The 19,813-nt window shown below is 43.4% G+C and overlaps 1 protein-coding gene across 2 annotated transcripts in view; it reads left to right on the plus strand.

Annotated features, from left to right (window-relative positions):
• The first annotated feature begins 1,003 nt into the window (after positions 1 to 1,003).
• ADAM22 (ADAM metallopeptidase domain 22) overlaps positions 1,004 to 19,813 on the plus strand; it is a 134,240-nt gene continuing 115,430 nt past the window's right edge. The window contains exons 1-3 of one of the 2 annotated variants that reach the window (XM_074574625.1): positions 1,004 to 1,156; positions 1,349 to 1,509; positions 19,139 to 19,215. In XM_074574625.1, coding sequence (XP_074430726.1) covers positions 1,099 to 1,156; positions 1,349 to 1,509; positions 19,139 to 19,215 — 296 coding nt within the window. In that variant the 5' untranslated portion in view covers positions 1,004 to 1,098. The remainder of the gene's footprint in view (positions 1,157 to 1,348; positions 1,510 to 19,138; positions 19,216 to 19,813) is intronic. The other variant, XM_074574624.1, reaches the window with a different exon arrangement.

Genomic DNA, 19,813 nt, shown 5'->3' on the forward strand with positions numbered 1-19,813 from the left:
ACTGGTACAAGCCCTTGCCGGGGGTACTTCGACCTCGTGTTCTCCCACTGGGCCCGTACCGAGCTGCATCGGCTGCTGGGCTGTTATGACATTCCTCCTCCTCCTCCCTCGGCTCCCCTGAACTGTGGGCCATGGAAGCCCTTCCTCTCGCCCCTTCGGAAAACGTCGTGGGAAGGGTGTGCCTCAGGCAATTGCCACTTTTGTCCCATTTTCATAAAAAAATGTTAAGACAGGTGAGAGACGCAGTGCTGACAGAGGCAGTTCTGGTGCCCTCGGCTTCCCGGTAGGTGTGAGTGCGGAATTGGGCTGCAGACGCAGCATCCCTCTGCTGAGGGAGGATAATCTGCGAGTTTTGGGGAATGGACATCGCGGGGACTCCTTGACGCTTCTGCCTCTTGCTCCGGCCTTGCCCCGTCCGGCAGAGCGTGTTGTCGCTCGAGATGAACGACGCTGCGTTGTAATCCTTTCCCAACTCCCTCTCAGCGGAGAAAGCGGGGCAGGAGCGGGAATTTAAGAAAGGAGGGGAAAAGGTCATAGCGAGGGAAATGGAGGTTTGCTCGGAAAACCCTGCACAGGGCGGGGAGGAGAGAGGGGCCGGCGGCAGAAGGCGGCCGGAGCGTGGCTGGGGGGAGCCCTACGGGCAGGTGGGGAGGGAAGGAAGGAGAGAGAACGCTCCGGCTGCCCCCGGAGAGGCAGCGAGCCCCCGCCTTTCCCCGGCAGGAGGGGCTGGCAGCAAGTTTTGCAGCGGGGGCTCTCTCGGCCCCGGGGCGGTGCGGTACCGGGGCTGCCCCACGGGGCGGGCGGGGGCGGGGGCGGCGGCGGCTGCGGACGCTCTGCGGGGCTTCACCTCCGCGCTCCCTCACGCCCCGGGCGAACGACTACATTTCCCAGCACTTCCCTCTTCCGAGCGGGCTCTGCGGGGAGCCTCGCCGGCTCTCGCCATCTCCTTCCCTCGCAGGGGGGCTCGGCGCGGCGGCGGCGGCGGGGCGGAGCTCGGCGGCCCCGCAGCCTCCCCCCCCGCCTCCCCGCGTACAGGCGCGGAGCCGGCGGCGGAAGCCGGGGCGGCACACGGCGGCGAGCGGGGCGGCGGGCAGCGCCATGCGGGCGGCCGCCTGCCTCCTCTCGCTGGTGCTCTGCGCCCTGCCCGCTGCCCCAGGTGAGTCGCGGCGGTGGGGAGGAGGAGGAGGAGGAGGAGGAGGAAGAAGAAGAAGAAGGGAAGGGAGGGGGGTGGTGGAGATGCTGCGCCGAGGGCCGCTGGGGAGCCCCGCGGAAACGGAGCCGCCGCTCCATCCTCGGCGCCGGGGGCGAGGGCGCAGCCGGGTTGACGGGTGCCTCTCCCCCTGCCCAGGAGGCGCCGGGCCCGCGACAGCGGCGGCGGGGCGGCGGGGCGACGACCGCTTCGCCGAGCGACAGAGCATCAGGCCCCTGCGGCTGGTCTCCGGCGGCGGCGGCGGGGCGCGGCGGCCGGCGCTGAGTACGCGGGTGCGGAGCGGCGCGGCGCGGACACAGGTAGGCGAGGCGGGGGGAGTCCCGGTACCTGCCGCCGTGGGCTGGCGGCCGCGGGGGGCGAGGACCCCCGCCCCGAGAGGCAGCGGTGCGGTGTCTCGCCCGCAGCCCTCCCCCGGGCGTGAAGGATAACGCTTGTTTTAAAGCGGTTTTTCCCGCAGGACCGTCATCGGGGGTGGCGGTCCCGCTGCCGCAGGGGTTAAGATGGTCCCCCCCCACCCCCGGCCGCCCGCGGGGGCTCCGGGCGGGCAGAGCCGGCGGCTGGCGGGGGGGGGTGGGAGCCGGGTGGCCGCGGCGCCCCGGTTGCGGTGCCTTTGCGACAGCCGGAGTTGAAACGCTCGCGGCTCAATTTCGGTTTCTGGCTGGAGCGTGGGCAGGGTGGGTTTGTCTGCTGCGGCCTCGGGTGGGCTTTTAAAAATAGAAATTGGAAATGGGATGGGAATGGCTTGAAATGTAGCACGTGAACTGAACGTCGCAGTTTAACTTACATATTACTACCCCAGCCGGGCTGTGTTGTCAGATTTCTGTTATGTGAAGACCGATCCCTATAGCTTTTAACAAATAGCTACCCCAATTTATATTAAAGTGATTTTAGTCTTGATCACTAAGCATCATATTTGAGGTGGTACATGGCTCTTACGTCTACAGGGAAAAATGTTGAGTCTATGGTGTTACAGACAAAATATATAAGAAATTTGCATTTGAGGTAACTGCTGACATCCAAGATGAGTTGCAGGCCTCGGCTGCCTCCTTTTCCAATTGAAACAAAATTCTTCCATTTAAGAAACAAAATAGCTGAAAGAATTGTCTCAGATTTCGTTTTTATAGTCCGTAAAGTATAAGCACTGACAGCTTGCGTTCTTTTTGTGTAGTTAAATAATAAACAGTCTCTTCACAGCATATTTATTTGCCTCTGAATATAACTTATTCTATGGAAAGATTTTTCAGATGTGAAGGCCGTATTTATAGTCCAGTGAAATAGGATTCTAAAAAATGGGTGCTTTGCTTAAAAAAAGAAAAAAAAATCCTCTCGGCATTTTGTAATTCTTTCAAGACGCTTGGACACTCTCACAAGTTCAAATACTTAGTGATATGTCTGCTTAAAAAGTAGTAATGGTTGCATTTCGACCTAGTATTAGGATTCAAATACTGGTCATAAAGAACAAACTGTTAGTTAATGGGTTTCGTTTTTCTGAACATCTCAAACTTTTATTCACCAAGTCTTAAGCACATAAAAAATTTTCAAGTCATCCTCATTTAGTTAAGTTGTTAGTCAGTATTAGTGTTACTTCTACCAGAAAAGAAGTGATGCTAGTGGGTGAAAAAGGGTTAAATGCATTTATTTCACAACAGTCTCCACATTAAACTGAGCTTAAATATTTAAAGCTCTGTGTGCAACCGAAACGTTCCTCCTGATCAAGCAGTTTCCCTCTGCTGCTTAAAACATCCACAGCCTCTCCCATGGTATCTGATGGTTCAGACCCCGCTGAAGGATGCAGTAGCTGGCAGTGATTTGGAGGAAGAAAATTCCGAAGCGAGATGGAACGGAGCTGTACCGATTGTCTGTGCTTCGCACACAGGGCATGGTTACATCCTAATTGCAGGGCACTGCATCCCTCGCCCGGAGATCTCAGTCAGCTGGGCAGTACTGGACCAACAGCGTGACTGCCTTTGCTTAATGGAAGTTTTGCAGAAGCTGCATTTAGGAGGGTGTTTTTGCGGTAGTAATGTTAACTGTGGCAGTTGAGTAATTTAATATCCCGACCCTTAAAGTCTAGCATCCCGTAACAACCCTCCTCCCGCATCTCTGCCGGAATGTTTGTCAAAGCCACGGACTGAGTTAACTTTCATGGCTGCTTTTCGTGGCTGGTAAAAGTCACGTAAAGTATGAAGATACGAAGTGCTGGATTCTGCTCGCACATGGAGAGACACCCATGCCTGCCCTGAAGAGTTAACAGCTCAAGATCAATGGCATATAAAGGGTAGGGGAACAGAGGCATCAATAAAATTTTCAGATGTATTGGTTTGTTTTATGATTAAATGTACTCTGACTGTCTCCATGCCCTTTTCTATCCATTGCTAGTAGTCTTTGCGCAGCTATGTGTCGGAGTTAGGAAAACTGGTCTTGAATAGAGATTTCAAACCAAGGCTAATGGCGTTGTGGATTAGTTTAGGGAGGGTGCTTCTTCCAGGAGGCTGAAGCATTGAAGAAGAATCCTCAATGGCTGAAGGACAAGCAGCTGTGTCTAGAAAAGCAGATACCTGAATGGGATGGTGCAGTCCTGACTAGGCAGTGAAGCTGTAGCTGTTGAATTAATGTCAAACAATGTAATTGTGTTTTGAATTGGATAAAGATAAAAGGGAAGAGAGAGAGATAAGCTGGAGAGAAGGAAGTCGCGTTAAATTGGATTGGGTTCCTTTAATTCCTGGATGAAAGCTTTGGCTGCAGAAAGGGCAGAAGTCGTACAAGAGGGACGCAGGCCTGCGTTTGGAATTGCACAAAGGGAAATGCAGATGATGGTTCAGGGGAAAGCAGATGCAAAGCGTGGCCTTTGCAGATCAGGAGTTTCAGAACAGGCTTATAGTGGAGTTGAGCCAGAGGAGTGTAATATGAGAAAAGGAGGTGAAAGAAGGGAATTGAAGGCAGAAGTGACTGAGAAGTGATGGTTGGCAGCTTTCTAAAAATCTGTGGGTTTTTTCAGCATTTGTTGAGGGTTTTCTCTAGCAACCTCCTTTGTTTTGTTTGTTTTGGGTTTTTTTTTGGGCCACTGTCATTGCTGTTACTGTTGAGTGACTTCTCTACATACAGGCTTTCCTGTTAAATAGTAAATGAAATAGTTGATTTACTCATCCTAGAAACGCAGAACGTAATTGCTTAAGAAACAAAATCACAGTTGTAGTTCTCACAGTTGTAGCTGCCCAAGATTGCAGGGCTTCAGAGCACACAGCACAAGGCAAATGTTCTAGGCTATTACATATTCAAGTCATTACAGTATATAGTGGACGTTGGAGAATTCACGTGACTTTGGGTTTCTGCTTTTAAGTCCACCGCAGAATAGAGTCACTACCAGTATCCGTGACGTTCCTGTATTTCAATTTCTCTGTTCCCCAAAGGGGGACTATTAGTAGCTGCACAGCACTTAATCTATAGAGTAATCAAGATAAGATATATCTGAGAATATGCTAATATTAATATTATCATTAACGCAATCCAGGATCTTAGCAATGGACACTTCATGTGCTGTTGCATAAATAAGCCAATTAGAAGATGAACTTCCTCTATGGCAGGGGTGTTCAGTGAAGGCTAAGCTTAAGATTTTTGTGTTTAAAAGAAAGAAACATTTAAAAGAAAGTGGATGTTTATAAGGAACCTTTTAACTCTATGCCTTGAGCCATATTTTGGTATTGCAGGAATCATGGAATCGTCTAGGCTGGAAGGGACCGTTAAGATCATCGAGTCCAACCATCAACCTAACTCTGACAAAACCACCACTAAACCATCTCCCTAAGTGCCGCATCTACACATCTTTTAAATACCTCTGGGGATTTAAATGCCTTCACAACTTCCCTGGGCAGCCTGTTCCAGTGTTTGATAACTCTTCCAGTGAAGAATTTTTTCCTAATATCCAGTCTAAACCTCCCCTGGTGCAACTTGAGGCCATTTTCTCTTGTCCCAACTTGTGAGTTGGGAGAGGAGACTGACCCCCACCTTGCTACAACCTCCTTCAGGTAGTTGTAGAGAGTGGTAAGGTCTCCCCTCAGCCTCCTTTTCTCCAGCCTAAACATCCCCAGTTCCCTCAGCTGCTTCTGGTAACGCTTGTTCTCCAGACCCCTCACCAGCTTCACTGCCCTTCTCTCGGCTCGCTCCAGCACCTCAATGTCATTCTCGTAGTGAGGGGCCCAACAAAGACATTGACAAGAAGCACATGGGAAATCACAAGTTACTTAATACTTTCCTTCAGTCAGTACTATGCAGGCATGTTCTTCGTTGAAGTGTGGGAATATGTAAATGTTCCTCCCCGCTTCCTGTATGTGTTCTTCCACCTACGAAGGAGAGCAAACTATGGCTCTGCAAACGTGAGTTTGTACTCTACATCAGCGCTTGATTTGGAGGATCATTTTATGGAGGATCTTCCATTCATTGGAGGATCACTTAATCATTTTCAGTGGATCGGATGTTCTGCTTGCAAAGATGAGATTCATTTTCCAGCTGGAGATTAGAGTACCAGACCTCTACGTCCTTCACCCAACAGGTGCCTTTCCTCAACCTTAAGTAGAACTTATTAGTGGTCGTGCTGTGAGCTGGAGACTGCTACTCAACGCCAGCAGAGAAGAGTCCCAGTTCTCCTTGGGGCCAGCACTTTGTGGTCCTGTGAATAGGTCTGCACGCACAATCTCAGAGACAACATTGTTCCTTTTGTGGCCTTCATTGCATTATTCATTTTTGATATATCTAGGTGTTGGTATGGGAGATTTGCTATGATTTTCAGTGGGAACAAGGTCCTGACTCAATGACCTGCTATGGACATAGACTCACTCATCTCTGCTGGTTGTGAAAATGTTCATAGTGTAGCATCTTCTGTTTCTCAACCTGTTTTTCACTTGCTTGTAGCCCGTTGGCGTGAAGGTATGCCAGATTCCTTCCGAGTGAGTAAAAGGGGTGACCTGGTTGTAGGGAGCCTGACATGAAGGGGCTACAGGTCCGAACTGTGTCTGGTGATAGAAGTACATGTTTGTAGTCCAGAGTGACTCAGTAGTTTTTAGCAAAGTATTTATTTGTCTTCCGTAGCCTGCATTTCTGAATTGTTTGTGACCAAACGATACAATTGCATACATCGATTTGGAAGCATGGCTTACAGTTTTCTTAAATAACTTCTTATTGCTGATAATCAATTGCAGAGAAGCTCTGCTCTGTCATGCTGAGCTCGCATAGCTCTGCTTGCGCTTGGAGTTGAAATCTTCATTGGTTGTTCAGGTGTTGCCTAGCCTTTGCTATTGGATTCTCCGACTTCTTGGCCTCTCGCTCTAGTCTTCAAACAGGATATCCCTGTTCTTTGCAGGTGCTTCTGAAGCTGCTGACTTTGTTTAAAACATTCTCGCTTTCTGTTCTGATGCTGTCAGCTTCTCTTGGTATTACAAGTTCCCGCGTTGGGTAGCTCAAACAATTAGTATTTTTTTTTTTGGTTAAAAAATGAGTTCTGACTGTTGAGTGGTTTATGAAAAAAAAAAAACCCAAACCAAACTCTAGAGTTTGGGACTGATGGATGATGACTGTTGGAAAGGGAAGTGTCATGAGAAATCACACAGTTTTAAAAATTCTTTTCTGCCCACCTAATCAAATGACTTTGGTTTCTTGGAGAAACTTAGGCACAATTTTTGATCGACCTATCACAAAACCAAAGGAGGAGGAGGCAAAACTGGGACTAAGCTTGTAGTGAATAAAAATATGCATTTGGTTTACTGCCAAATTTGGTTTTCTTCCTGCCTTGTTGCCTTTTCTACGTCTTTCCTTAAGGTTTATAAGGCGTTAGGCAAAATGTGTGTGATACTTTACTGTCTGTTCAGCGTACACAGTTCTGCAATATTCGTGTGAGGATAAGATACTTCACCAACCTAGAAATATTTTATGAATATGTGAATGACAGTTAAAATATCAGTACTCTGATGCAGGTCCTACCTTCCTAAAGAAGAAAAGAAGTGCTGAAAGCCAAACTTTGCTATAGATTGCTGCATGCTGCAAGGGTGCTCTTTGATTTCTGATGTAGGAGGGACTATGAGATACACTTTTTTATAAAATATATATATTTGTACTGTGTATTTGTATTTTATAGGCAGAGAATATTTCAAATTTCTAATACATACTTCTTTGCAAGCTCATTTCAGGGAAAGTCTTTCTCTACTTTATATTTGTTACGACAGTAAATTAATATGTCCAAAAAATCATCCAGCAAAAAAACCTCCGGTGGCTGCTACTTCAGAGTTCATACTGCAGAAATATCACACCAGGACTCAGATTTCGAGGGGTGATTAGAAGACACGGGAACCTTTGAAAATCCTAGTCTGGGTAAAAGGGCTGTATGGGAAGTCGTTGTTTTGTGATATCTTCTCTTGCCTCTGCCATAGCAAAGCTGAAAAGAGAGATATTAAAGCTATGGCTTAATCTCATAAAACAGGCTTATATGCAGTCATGGAGGATCTTAAAGGCTCAGATGTAACAATCCTTATAGAAAGTATTTTTCTGAACACTCGCTCTTTGCCACGATCAATGTAATAGCTGCATGTTTAAGATCTGAGTCTGATAGGGAAGTCCTTTCTTCCCTAGTAGATACTCTGGTAATCAATATCTACGTTCCCTCCTGATCTGTGTTGGTGCACCTGAGTGCAGGATCAAACTGAATATTCTTGCTGCTACTCTTTCACTGAGGATACCTGGTTTGGGACCCTTGTTGTGGCTAATGGTCTGCTATAAAGCATCGGTGATGCAGAAGTGTGTTGCATTCAAAATAGTGTCGTGATAAATTTTGCTGAGGTTTATCCAAATTATGGAGGAACTACATAGGAAGTTAATGTTCACTGTAGAATGTCTGCCACAAGACCATTGTGGATCTACATGCAGCACTGTCATGGTAGATCTGGTATTGTAGAATTCTTCTGGTAGTTCAGGTCCCCTTTGTAGTCTTCTCAATAATTGTACCAGTCTTTAAGTGACTCAAGACTAACAACTTTTCTTAGGGCTCTGCTTGTTAAAAAGTTATTGCAGTTATCCTGTCAAACACTGCTTAAAGGCCAATTGAACTGTGTAAAACCTTCAAAAGCCTGATACGGTTCTGCTCTCTAAATTGTGGGTCCTTCTGGCTAGTGCTGTCTCAGTGCTTTTCCCTCTTGAATCAGCTCTGCTGAGGTTTGTGATCCTTCCACTTACTGCGGCCGCCTCCCTCTAGGTTTCTCTCCTCTGAAAGGATGGAGATCATTGTCTTCAGCTCCTATGGGTTTGAGCCAAAGCTGCTTCTCCTCCCTGGTAGACTGCCCTTCTGCTTCAGGGGAGGAGGCTCACTGGGTTGTTATCAGATGGTCTGGTTGCCAGCCCAGGCCCGTGTCTATGCTCTTGAGTCTGGACAGCTGCGGATGTGGAGAGTGAAGTCCAGTACTATCGGAAGATCAAGCCCCACCCCTCTTGGACAAGGAATTGTGGTGTCTTCTTACACCATATCTTTTCCTCATTCACCTACTGATGTGGTTCATTTTTTTTAGTCCCTAAATAATCTTTTTTTTCAGTAATGTATTTTCTAGAAGAAGTGTAATTGTTGTCTTCTGGCATGTTAACCATAACTGCTATATTTAACATCTCCAAAAATCACTGTGACTCACATCCTGGCTCTCTTCTCTCTAGTTCTGACTTCTTTATTTTAAACTACGTCAAATTTGCTATGACTGTGAGTGGAAAACTTTCAGGCAAGAAAGCCTTCTGAGCCCTTCTCCTCATCTTCTTCCCTTTGGCTTGTCAGTGGCCTCCTGGGTAGTCTGTGGCTATGCTGTTCTGTGGAGATGTCTTTTGGAGTGCATAAAGGATAACAGAGGCCTGTCAGATAAAGTTTTGCTCTTCATAGACACAGATGCTCCTTGATAGTATTCTTCTGAAGCTATTGCAATATTGGCATTTATCTGAGGAGGAGAAATCATTGCTGCAGGGATGAACCGTGCAGCGGCAGCTGTGCTGAGCCACAGCCAAGTGTGGAACCACCTCCCTCTCCTCAGATGGAGGCATGCTCAGTGCAGAGGAGAGCTTTGTGCACAGAAGACTATGTCTGTGCAAGCTTTTTGATACTTTAGTGGGATGACTGTGTGAGGGAAGGCTCCTGTTTTTTCCCCAGAAACTTGTGTGAGGGTTGAGCAGCGAAGGTGGCTGAAGAGCTGCATGGGAGTGCTGAGCACGTGGACAAGGATGGGTTCTGCCAGGCTGTGGTGTGCACTTCCACGATGGGGGTTGTCTGGTTGGGTAAGTTCCAGTGGAAAGCCAGTGTCACCTAAAATTAAAGATATGATTATGTAGAAATCAAAGAAAGTGGCAAATGATGTAGGGCTGTTCAACCATTCAGTCAGTAGGAGTCCAACTTGAAAATTGGATTCAGTTAAAGAAAGTCAAGAAGCATGGCATTGCTGCTGGGCGTTTGCCATCAGAATGTGACATTTGGTGATTCCTCTAGTAATTTGGCCAGCTCTGATTGCTCTACCTACACCAAATTCACTCTACAATATTTTTCTCTCTCTCTTTTTTTTTTTTTAATGAAATTAATGTTACAGAAGACTGTAGCAAGTGACCATCCTTTAGAAAAAGCATATTCCAGAATGTAGTATTCATACATGGTTTAGAAAAAGTTTGTGTGGGTAGATGCCTTTTAATGGTACCTTGATTCTGAAAGCGTGATGTATTTCAGCATGGAGGCTACAGCCCTGACTTCAGCTCAAAAATTGCCCAGAAGAATAGCAGTATGTAGGAACACGGTCTGTTCCAGAGATGTCTCCTTAGAGTATTTCAGCCCCCTGAAATTCTGTGGGAATGAACAAAATACATCAGCTGTTTCAGAAGAAATATACAGTGAAAATGTTGATTCATTTTGATCTCCTAGGCTGTATCAAGAGGAAAAGGAGTTTTGAACTGTGCTTTTCGCGCACTTCTCAACTTTAAACAGGACTTTGATACTTGAATGTAGAGGGTGAGTCATATTTATGAAGTATTATCTGTGGAGTTGATTGAGCAATGTATTGGCATGCCTAAGAGTCCGCAAGTTTCGTCAAGCTCTTCTTAGCCTGCGGTGCTGACAAAATGTTAGTAAACTTTTTGCTGTTGCCCGAGAACCATTTATGGGAAAAGTTAGCCATGTTGGTAGGCTCTAGGTGTCAAAGAGTGCTTGTTACTTCCAGTGGGAAGAGCTAATCTTTTGGTAAGCTTTCTTCTGTATACAAACTAAACATAAGGCCAGTTGAAAATGTTTGGAATATGTCATCGTGTTGCTGAAAAATGTTTTGCTCATTGATACTTGTTGTATAAAGGAGCAAAATTATTGTGCACTCCTTTTTATTACACTTGAATGCTTTATATGTAATGTAAAGGTGGTGTTAATGGAGGGGTTTTGCAGATTCCCGTGGTAGTGGAACTCTGTTCCTTTGTGTCTGAAGCCTACAAGAGATGCTGAAAAGGGGGCCTTTCTCTAAATGTTATTGATTCCTCTCGAGCTTGAAAAACATACAGCTAAAAATGACCTCAAGGCGCCATCTGCTTTGGCAAGGGAAATGCCTTTGCTTCTCTTGACTGTTAGATCCGTTGAGCTTTCCTTCTTGCCTAAATGGTGTCCTTGAGACAATAGTCCTTTCTGCAGCTGAATGACGCAGTGACCCAGATGGGTCCATCCTCAAGTGCTCCCTACGGCGCGTGCGTTGCGGCCCTTGTTGTCTGTCCTCCTCCCTCCGCAGATGCGTTGTTGGCCTCACGCTGCAGCTGTGCAGCTCGTTTGGCTTCTGCCCACTCAAAACCGCCAGGCGTCCCCAGGAGAAGGGGTTTATCATTGAAGAGGGATTTTCCTTGTTTGAGTCTGACCTTGTGCTTCTTCACAAGGAAGTAGGTTCACCGCCCAGTTGCACAGTGAAGTCCTGTAGTATCTAGTGAGATGGATGGAGCACATTGCTCTACCGCTGTTGTATCTGGCGTTGCTCTTCGTTTTGTCCTCTGAAACCTACAGTGGCTGTGAGGGGCAATGGAAACTGCAGTGGCCCTGTGTCACAGGGTGGGTCTCTGCTCTGCTCCCTGTCTTGGTTTTAGAAGTGTGACCTTCAGTGGTCATCAAAGTTTTCGCATGAGTTATGGCAGGAAAACATTCTGAACTTCACAAGTTTTCATTCATGACTTAACTTTGTTTCCTATTTGTAATGGAGTACTTTATTAATCACCCTTATAGTAACCTATTTTATCATACTTTTCCTAGCCATTAGTCTTTGATGAAGAACCTCGTCAAATGCATTTTAAAAGCATGAGGTTGAGCAGTCACCAGTTTTTCTGGTTTTGCCCCCATAGTGATATATTTAAGACCTTTTGCACATTAGTTAAATGTGACCTTTTATACACGAATCTTTGCTGCTTCCCTTTCAGAAAAAGGAAAAAGAAAAAAAAACAACCCGAAAAAGGAGTGTGGCTTCCCAAAACTTCTTGCAGTTCTTCCTTTCACTGGCATATGAAGACTTTCACAACAACAGAGGTTACAGTAATTAGTCTCGTAGGAAATCAAAAGTTACAACTAAAATATTCTTAAAGTCAAATTAACGTCATCCTCTATACATAAAAGCACAGCGAGTGTAAGATTTGGTACCACAGGGTTTTTCTGGTGCTGGAAACAAGTGTTAGATCGCCTCTTGGGAAGCAGCATCTTGCCCATTCAGTTACTGAAATTTGTCCTTTTAGATCTGTGAGATCAAACGGTAGTTCACGCTAAATTTGCTAGCAGTGACAGCCTGATAGTTTTTCTGTCTTCATCGCTCCCTCATTTGACCTTGGGTGAATATTTGAGAAAGATGAAGTGGAGGCGAGGAAGGAGAGCAAGAAGAGAAGTTTTCAGGGGAAAATAAGAGTTATTTTTTCTTAGTTTGTTGCAACTGTTCAAAGATGCTCATGGTTTTGTGGTGCCCAGTGGAGGTCTAGGGCCAGGTGCGTGAGCAGGTACAGCCGAGTCCATCGGAGCTTGGCGTCACACACCTCTGCAGGACCTCAGGAGGTTCCCTGCTGCTACCCAGGCGTTGGATCTGCAGTACTGACCCCTGCGCAATATGTCGCATCGGTTTGTGCTCAGGACTGCTTCTTCCTGGTGCTGTTCCCCTCATCCGTATTGAGTAAATTCAAAAGCCTCTGTTTTCAAACCCACAAATAAATAGTGAAAGAGTTTGTGTTGGTTTTTGGTGTGGTTTTTTTTTTGTTTTTTACTAATTATTTTTTCACTATTGAGAAGAGTAATTACTGGCATTTTAGAGGTACAGGCAGTCCCTGATTCTGACTCTGATTTCATTGATACTATGATGTTCATGCAGAGAAAAGCTATTTTAGGTCATGTTTATGACTTTGTCAAGATCTTTGTTTGCTGAGAGCTGGCAAAACCCCACCAAAGCAAGCAGGGCCATGGCACTGCGCTCCAGCTGATGGTGTGTAACTCTCCCTCGGCCCCACCCTCGTTTGGTGTGGAGAACAGAGATGTGATCCAGGATTCAAAAATGAACACGGACCTCTTAAAATCTCTTATTTCTAGCTTTTCCTCAGAATAAATGACTTACTTATTTACTAAATGTACCCCAAAGAGGCAGCTGTAATAGCCTTTCCATTAAACCATTAAATCATTTCATCATGATTCTATTCTGCATTTTTTTCATTAAATAACTTCGCCCCCTCAAAAAACCCCAAAAAACCAAAAAACCACAACAAACCCAACAAAACAACCCCATAGGTACTTAGATTTACGCAATGGATAAAAAGAGAGAGCTTGCACAAAGAGTGACAAAAAATGATGATTAATATAGTAAATGAGTGCCTATTAATATTTTGAGAATGCTAGGGAAAGTAAAAAAGAGATTTTGCAGTTCTTTAATATGCTGTGATATGTGAATCCAGCTCAGTGATGCTGAACTTTTGATTAAAATTAGATATTTGCAAATGGCAATAGAGAGGGCCTGAGGAAATCATGTAGCATTCATATTTTATTGTGTATTTTCAAAAAAAGATTCTTTGGCTTGGAGATATTTGTTTTTATCATTAGATCTAGGATTATTTCTGAATTTTGTCTCCGAGCAAAGTTTTTATTTTTTTTTTCTTCCCAGTACAAGTAGAAAAGTAAGTTTTTGAACAAATTTTTTATTCTACATGCAGCAACAATACACCACATAACTCTGGATTTATTACACCACAACTGAGGCTGAAAATTGTCCTTTTGTAATGTGTACCTGTGCTAATTAGCACTGTATTCCTCTACTGTAGCATAAATTTAAGTCTAACAATTATTTTCAAAGCCAGTTAAAATTCTTTTTAGGTAAATCTATATAAAATGTTTAGTATATTTTTCATTTAGTTTTATTAATGTATTTATTTTGATTTCCCATGGACTTACTTGTATCCTTACTGAACTTAAGAAACGGTCATTTCATACACACATAAAGGATTGTTAACAAGCTGAGGTTTCTGTTCCCCTGTTAAACAGAGAGGGAGGGAAAATTAAATTAATATCTAAGGAATCTATTATTTTGTAAATGCGACCGACTCCCAGAATGTCTGCTATAAAACCTCATTGTTCTTACAAGCTCTGAAGCATAGCTTTTAAGTTCTCTCTTGCTATAACATTCTGTATTATTTTCTCTCTTGATTCTCTTGATGCTTTTCTTTCAAGTCTGCAAATTTGATCAGAATCTTTTAATTAGAAACCACAATGCTATAAATAGTAGTAAATATAAAATTCTTTACATCAAAGGGCAAGCATATAAATAGGATTTTCTCAAAAATTAAAAAAAAAAAAAAGACATTCTTCTCTTTTGGTAGAAATTATTGTTACATTTTCCAGCAAAACTTACTAAAAAGTGTCTAAGTGCTTTATGAAGGATACTGCAGAAGTAAGAAACGTGTATTACGGGGGAATTGCACGTTATATCACAATATATTTTTTTATTCTCTTTTTCCTTACTTTAATGAGGAAAAATATTAGTCATAGTGTTACTATGCTCCTTCTAGCACCCAACCAATTATACATGATGCGAGGAAGATTTCTAAAATATTTCCTTTCAGAATTCTTCTATTAAAGGAAGTGCAGAGCCTGTAAATGTTTCACTAGTGATTGAAATATTTGACCTATTTGAAATGAAAATCTTCCAGACATATTTAAGGTTACCTACGGAACAGTGCGGTGAGGCTCACTGTTGGTCTGCGATGATACACGCTGGTTGTAGTTTATGTAGGTGCGTATTCCCTTTGCAGGTGCGCATTCTTCAGGGCCAGTTTCTGGAGAAGGCTGGTCCCCAGCAGGGGTACTGAGGGGACTGGATCAGAAATCATTATTTTGTTGTGTTTCTTTGTAATAATAAATAGTCATCCTTGGTACCGATTGCCCATCTCCTCTGTTACTGCAGCGATCCCTGAGGCACGGGGCAGGTGATTTAAAGTAGTTGGAATCTCATCCCTCTTGGTTTGGCAGGAAGGTTTGCGTACTGCTTTTGTTTTTATAGCATTCAAGCTTTTAATATTTGTTTTAGATGAAATATCTTTCTGCTTAGTGATTTGAAATAACCCTTTCCACTCCATTTACTTTTGATTCCTCTCAGACATTCACTGAGATTCTTAAACTTTGCAATCTCTGACAAAAGCTAGCTCTCCCGTAGTTGCATTAGATGCATGGGATGCTTAGTATTTTCTGTAGGGGCTTACAAGGTAAATACACTTTATGTGCCACTAGAAAATGCATCTGAAAGTATTGCAGCTAATTTCAGAGTTGTAATCGATATTTTCCTTCTTCAGTTGCACTGACATTAAAATTTCAGAACTTTTTGATTGTGTTGGAGGCGCGGCACTGTGTTCTTCCATTAAGTTGTTAGGCCTTTCCTGGCTCTTGTTTATGTTCTGCATTGAGCGCATCTCTCCTGGTCTCCAAGAACTCCCCTTTTATGACTCAGTTGCTGATGTGTCACGCCTGTGGTTGTTGAAAAAGCCTCGAATTTTCTGAGAAAGTTCCTTCGTTTGAGAACTGGATGACACAAGTGATTGTCTTGCTTCAGTGGTTTAGAGGAGCCTTTGCAGGTGTCTTTCTTGTTACTTCCGCTTGAATGAGGCGGTATAGATGGCGTAAAAGTGCTTATTTCCTTTCTCTGGGTTCTTTTATTGACATATGCCTATGAATCTAAGCTTCCCTTCCAGCTGGCCATTTTACCTATTCACTGAGCAGGCAGGTGGGTGTGCTTAAAAATAATGTAGAGCCAAGACTTTTAAAAATCTGTTTCTTTATTTTGTGGTCTTTAACCAGATATTCAGAAGAATTGTTATCCTAAAAAAATGTACCGTCTGGCACTCTTAAAGTGCAGTTTTTCGTTACACTGATTGAGATCTGTTAGCTGTCATTGAAAGGGGGAATCTGTCTTCGTTCTCTCTTGAATGTCCCCTGTAGCTTCTTTCCAGTGCATCTACTCATCGTGTGATTATATAGTTTATTTGGATCAGCTTATTTGTCCAGCAGAAAATGGATCCACTCCAAGGAATGATTAATTTTCTGTTCCTGATCTGGTTTTCTGGGTAGTCACATGAGCTGAAAAGGGAGAGTAGGTGGGAACACGTGGCCAGGATGGGGCAGAACTGTTTGTTTTTGGCAGCAGTCCACAGTATGCAGCGTTGCTGTGTTCTACAGTCAGGTATCATAGAATCATAGAGTTGCCCAGGTCGGAAGGGACCTTTCAGATCATCTAGTCCAACCATCAACCCAAGTCTGACAAAAACCATCACTAAGCTATATCTCTAAACACTATGTCTACCTGTCTTTTAAATACCTCCAGGGATGGTATCGGTGTTGGAGGAAGGTCTGTGATTTCTGGAAAGGGATAAGTTAGGCTGGCTATCCAAAACAGGCGTCTTGGTATCTCAGTAGGTTTGAGATACATTTGAAATGCGCTTGATTGTACTTGAGCTTCAACTTAATGGTGAGCTTCCTGGGTTTGCACCACTTGGGGTGGTTACATCTGTGTAATGTTTTTTATCTTAATTTATTAATAGGCATTTTGTCCCTTAAATCCACGTTAACAGCTTCTGTCAGGGAATAACTGTGGTCCAGGGTCACCTCAGAAATACATTAGCCTTGTAATTGTTTGTCTTAGAGACACGTTCAAGGGAGGAAATTTCCCAGACCAAATCAATATGATGTGATACACCTAGCAGTTAAAAACAAATCCAAACCAAAAAACCCTAGTCACTTTTGCTCTTACAATGAATGAGGTGAATACATTTTAATGGCAAAGCCTACATTCAGTATATGTACATTTAAAAATTGAAGTTAAGTTTTTTATATTCTTCCTTACTGAAGAATTCTCTTTTGGTACCAGTGTACGGTCATATGGAAGACTTGGTTATACTTTGTACACAGAGCTAATTGATGGCATATGTAGCTGTGTTGTTAACAAACAGAAATAATAAAGTGCTGTAGAATGTTCCTTGCGTTTAATGATGTAATGATGAAAAGCGAACAACTGGGCTGCCATTACTCCTTTGATCAGAAAGTGGTGGTTGCGGCGCGGATAGGTAAATAAATGAAGGTTAGTTAAGGTTAGCAAACGTGCTGCAGTGGAACAAGGGAATGACAAAACTAACGTTGGGCCCTTGTACCTCACTCAGTTCTTGGCCTGTCACATCCTTTTTATGAGCAGCAGCCCGAAAATTCACATCTAGGAAGAGAAAACGGAATTTTTAAATCATTCAAAGCAAACTCTGCTGCCTGAAAGTTGGAAAAGACATGCAAATGCTAACATGATAATTTGTTGATGGTTGTTTTTGCTGTGTTTGTGGATGCGGTGGCTGCTGCAGGCCAGAAACAGGTAAATGGTGGTCCTACATGTGGGTGTCTGTACGTGCTGTTGGGTGTCCATCGCTGCCTTGCAGGTACCAGCCGCCTGTGTCACGGGTCATTTGGGGCAAGCCTGAATCCCTTAATGTCCAAAAGGGATCAAAATGGGTGAAATGGGTGGTGTGAAGAAATTACTGCTTTTTTTTTTTTTTCTTTTTCCTGATGCTTTTTTGGATAGAAAGTAGGATTTTTTAGTATTGATGGTAATTCATCACTGAAATTATTTACCCAGATAAGGTAAACTATATGTCACATTCAGTGAGTGGTCAAAAATTGTACATTTGTGCAAAGAGATGCTTTTTAATCATCCAGAAATTACACGAACCACTTAGGGAAGATCCGTGGCCTGTGTTACAAAAGCAGGTTAGATATAATGGGGGTCGCTGAAAGGATATCTAATTCTGCGAATTGAATCTATTGAGGGGCCTTCTAAGAAGCTTTACAGTTAATACTGCATCCTTCTAAACAGTAATTTAAATATCTGTAATTTCTGGTCATGCAGTTTTGCATGCACATTCACTGCCGTGGCACAGCGAGGCATTTTTATAGAGGGCACTCAGCCTGAGCATCCTCTAATAAGAGAAGCTGTCTTGACTTTTTTTTTTAAAAGGAATCAGCTGCTTGTAAATATGTATTCATGGTTGGGTTTTTTTTTTGTTTTATTAATACTCATGCTTATATATAGAAATAAAACCACATTCCATTGTAGGGCAACTCAAAAATGTGATAAACAAAAAAGTCATGATTCCCTCAACTTCCCGTTTCTTTGTTGCTGTTCTTTTCCAGGGAAACTGGTATTCTCAGCTCTTCTGGATTTAATGCCTATTGAAAGCCTGCCAGTAGTTTTAGAGAGAGTGAATTTGATGATTCACATTATCCCATCCTGTCCTGTGTTTCCCAGAGTTTTCAATAAATCGTTTGTTACAGTTGTACTATCCTGTATTGTATTTATTTAGAGAAGTGTAGTTTAGAGTTGTAAGTGGTTCTTCAGTGTTTGTTCTTAGATTCCTCAGTCTACATGCTTCAAATCTTAATGTGTAGATTTCAGTGGAAAGAAAATAAGAACAAAGTTGAAACTACTCCAAAATCTCTGAAAGTAGCTTTTCTTATTAATTAGCTAAATAACATGGCTGTTCTGTTTCTTGGGAGTTTTCTGGTCTAGAAACAACTGTTGCATTTCCATTGGAGAGCTGAGTGTTTTCTTCCACTAACTACTAAAATAAACGTTCTATTTCTGGCAGATCGTGAGTTACAGAGTATTCCCATGTTTGTTCTCTATAGGATTGAATGAAAGCAATTAATTCAGGGAAAATATATGTCAAAGGGAGAAAGACAGAAAGAGAGAAAGAAAGCAATGTTTCTCTAGCACCCATTTTCCTTTGGTTTTAGTGCCTGCTCAGGGGGCTGGAGTTTTGGGAGCCTTTTTGGAGGAGATGGGTGACAGGGTGGGGAGTCAGAGCTTTACAGAAAATGCAACTAATGAGATTGTAGCCCATTGCTGTCACCTTGCTATATGGGCTGAAATGAGAGTCTCTCTGAATGGACGGCTTCTTTCAGGTAAAGCTGGTGAGATTTGTGGGTGCATCCCGGTCTGACTAAGCCAGTAATGTCTCAGCTCTTCTCCACCCGTCTGTCTCCAGAGGCAGGTTAAGGAACGGGCAACACATTAGCCAGTGGAAGTCTTCCACTTCCCTTTGCTCGGGGTTTTGCCCAGCATGGAAGTTCAAAGAGAAGAGCCGTTTCCTATGGCGCGGATGGGTTGAGATGGGGGTTACTAAGGCAGAGCCTCCCAGTCACAGGTGGTGGTGTTGGGAATTCTTGAGTAGGCCCCGTAGATTCAGGAAACGGATCTTTTATTCATTATCACAGACTGCTTTGTCCGTTTCAATGCAATTTTATTTGGTTAATGGCATATTGTTACTTAGTAAATATATTCACTTTCTGCATTCACAAACCTGTATGATATGTTTTGTTGTGGCTGAATACTAATTCCAGTCCTTTCAATATTGCAGTCTACCCACATTGCTCGAGCCAGCTTCCAGGTTGATGCTTTTGGATCATCTTTCATCCTAGATGTGACACTAAACCAGTAAGTAATGACTATATCTTACTCTATGTTTGTTCAAGACCTGATGCCAGTGAAATGTCATTTTTCAGTGGAGGTTTTAGAGGTTGTATTATAGCACAAATGCTATTTCTAGGTATTGAGTTCATCTGTGGTAGTATATTTTAAGTTCTTTTGTTATTTTCTCAAGTACCGTTGTAGGCTTTGATATTCCCATTGTTACTACTTAGTAGCTATTGCAGTGTAACTAATGTTTTAGTGTTATAATTTCATTTGCCATCTTTCAGTTTACTATAAAGGCAAATTACTATATTCACGCAGAGCTTCCCTGGATATTAAAAGATGGAGTTGCTGAAAACTGGTAGCTGTTAGCATTTTATTACCCAAGTGTAAAGTACTGGAGACACAGCAATTGCACTACAGCTAATCCTCAAAAAATGAATGAGATGGATAGTTGGGAATGAAGTTTCTCCAGATGTGTTTATCGTCTTTTTGGAAAAGAGAAGCGTCATAAGGCAGTAGCACACTGTGAACGTCAGTCTACAAGGAAAGATTGTACAATAGTAAACTTAAAGTGAAATCTGGTGTGTGGCTCTCAGTAATGAGTTTTTGAAGTAGCTGT

The sequence above is a fragment of the Larus michahellis genome, chromosome 2, assembly GCF_964199755.1.
Source record: "Larus michahellis chromosome 2, bLarMic1.1, whole genome shotgun sequence".
In the NCBI taxonomy this organism is placed as follows: Eukaryota; Metazoa; Chordata; class Aves; order Charadriiformes; family Laridae; genus Larus; species Larus michahellis.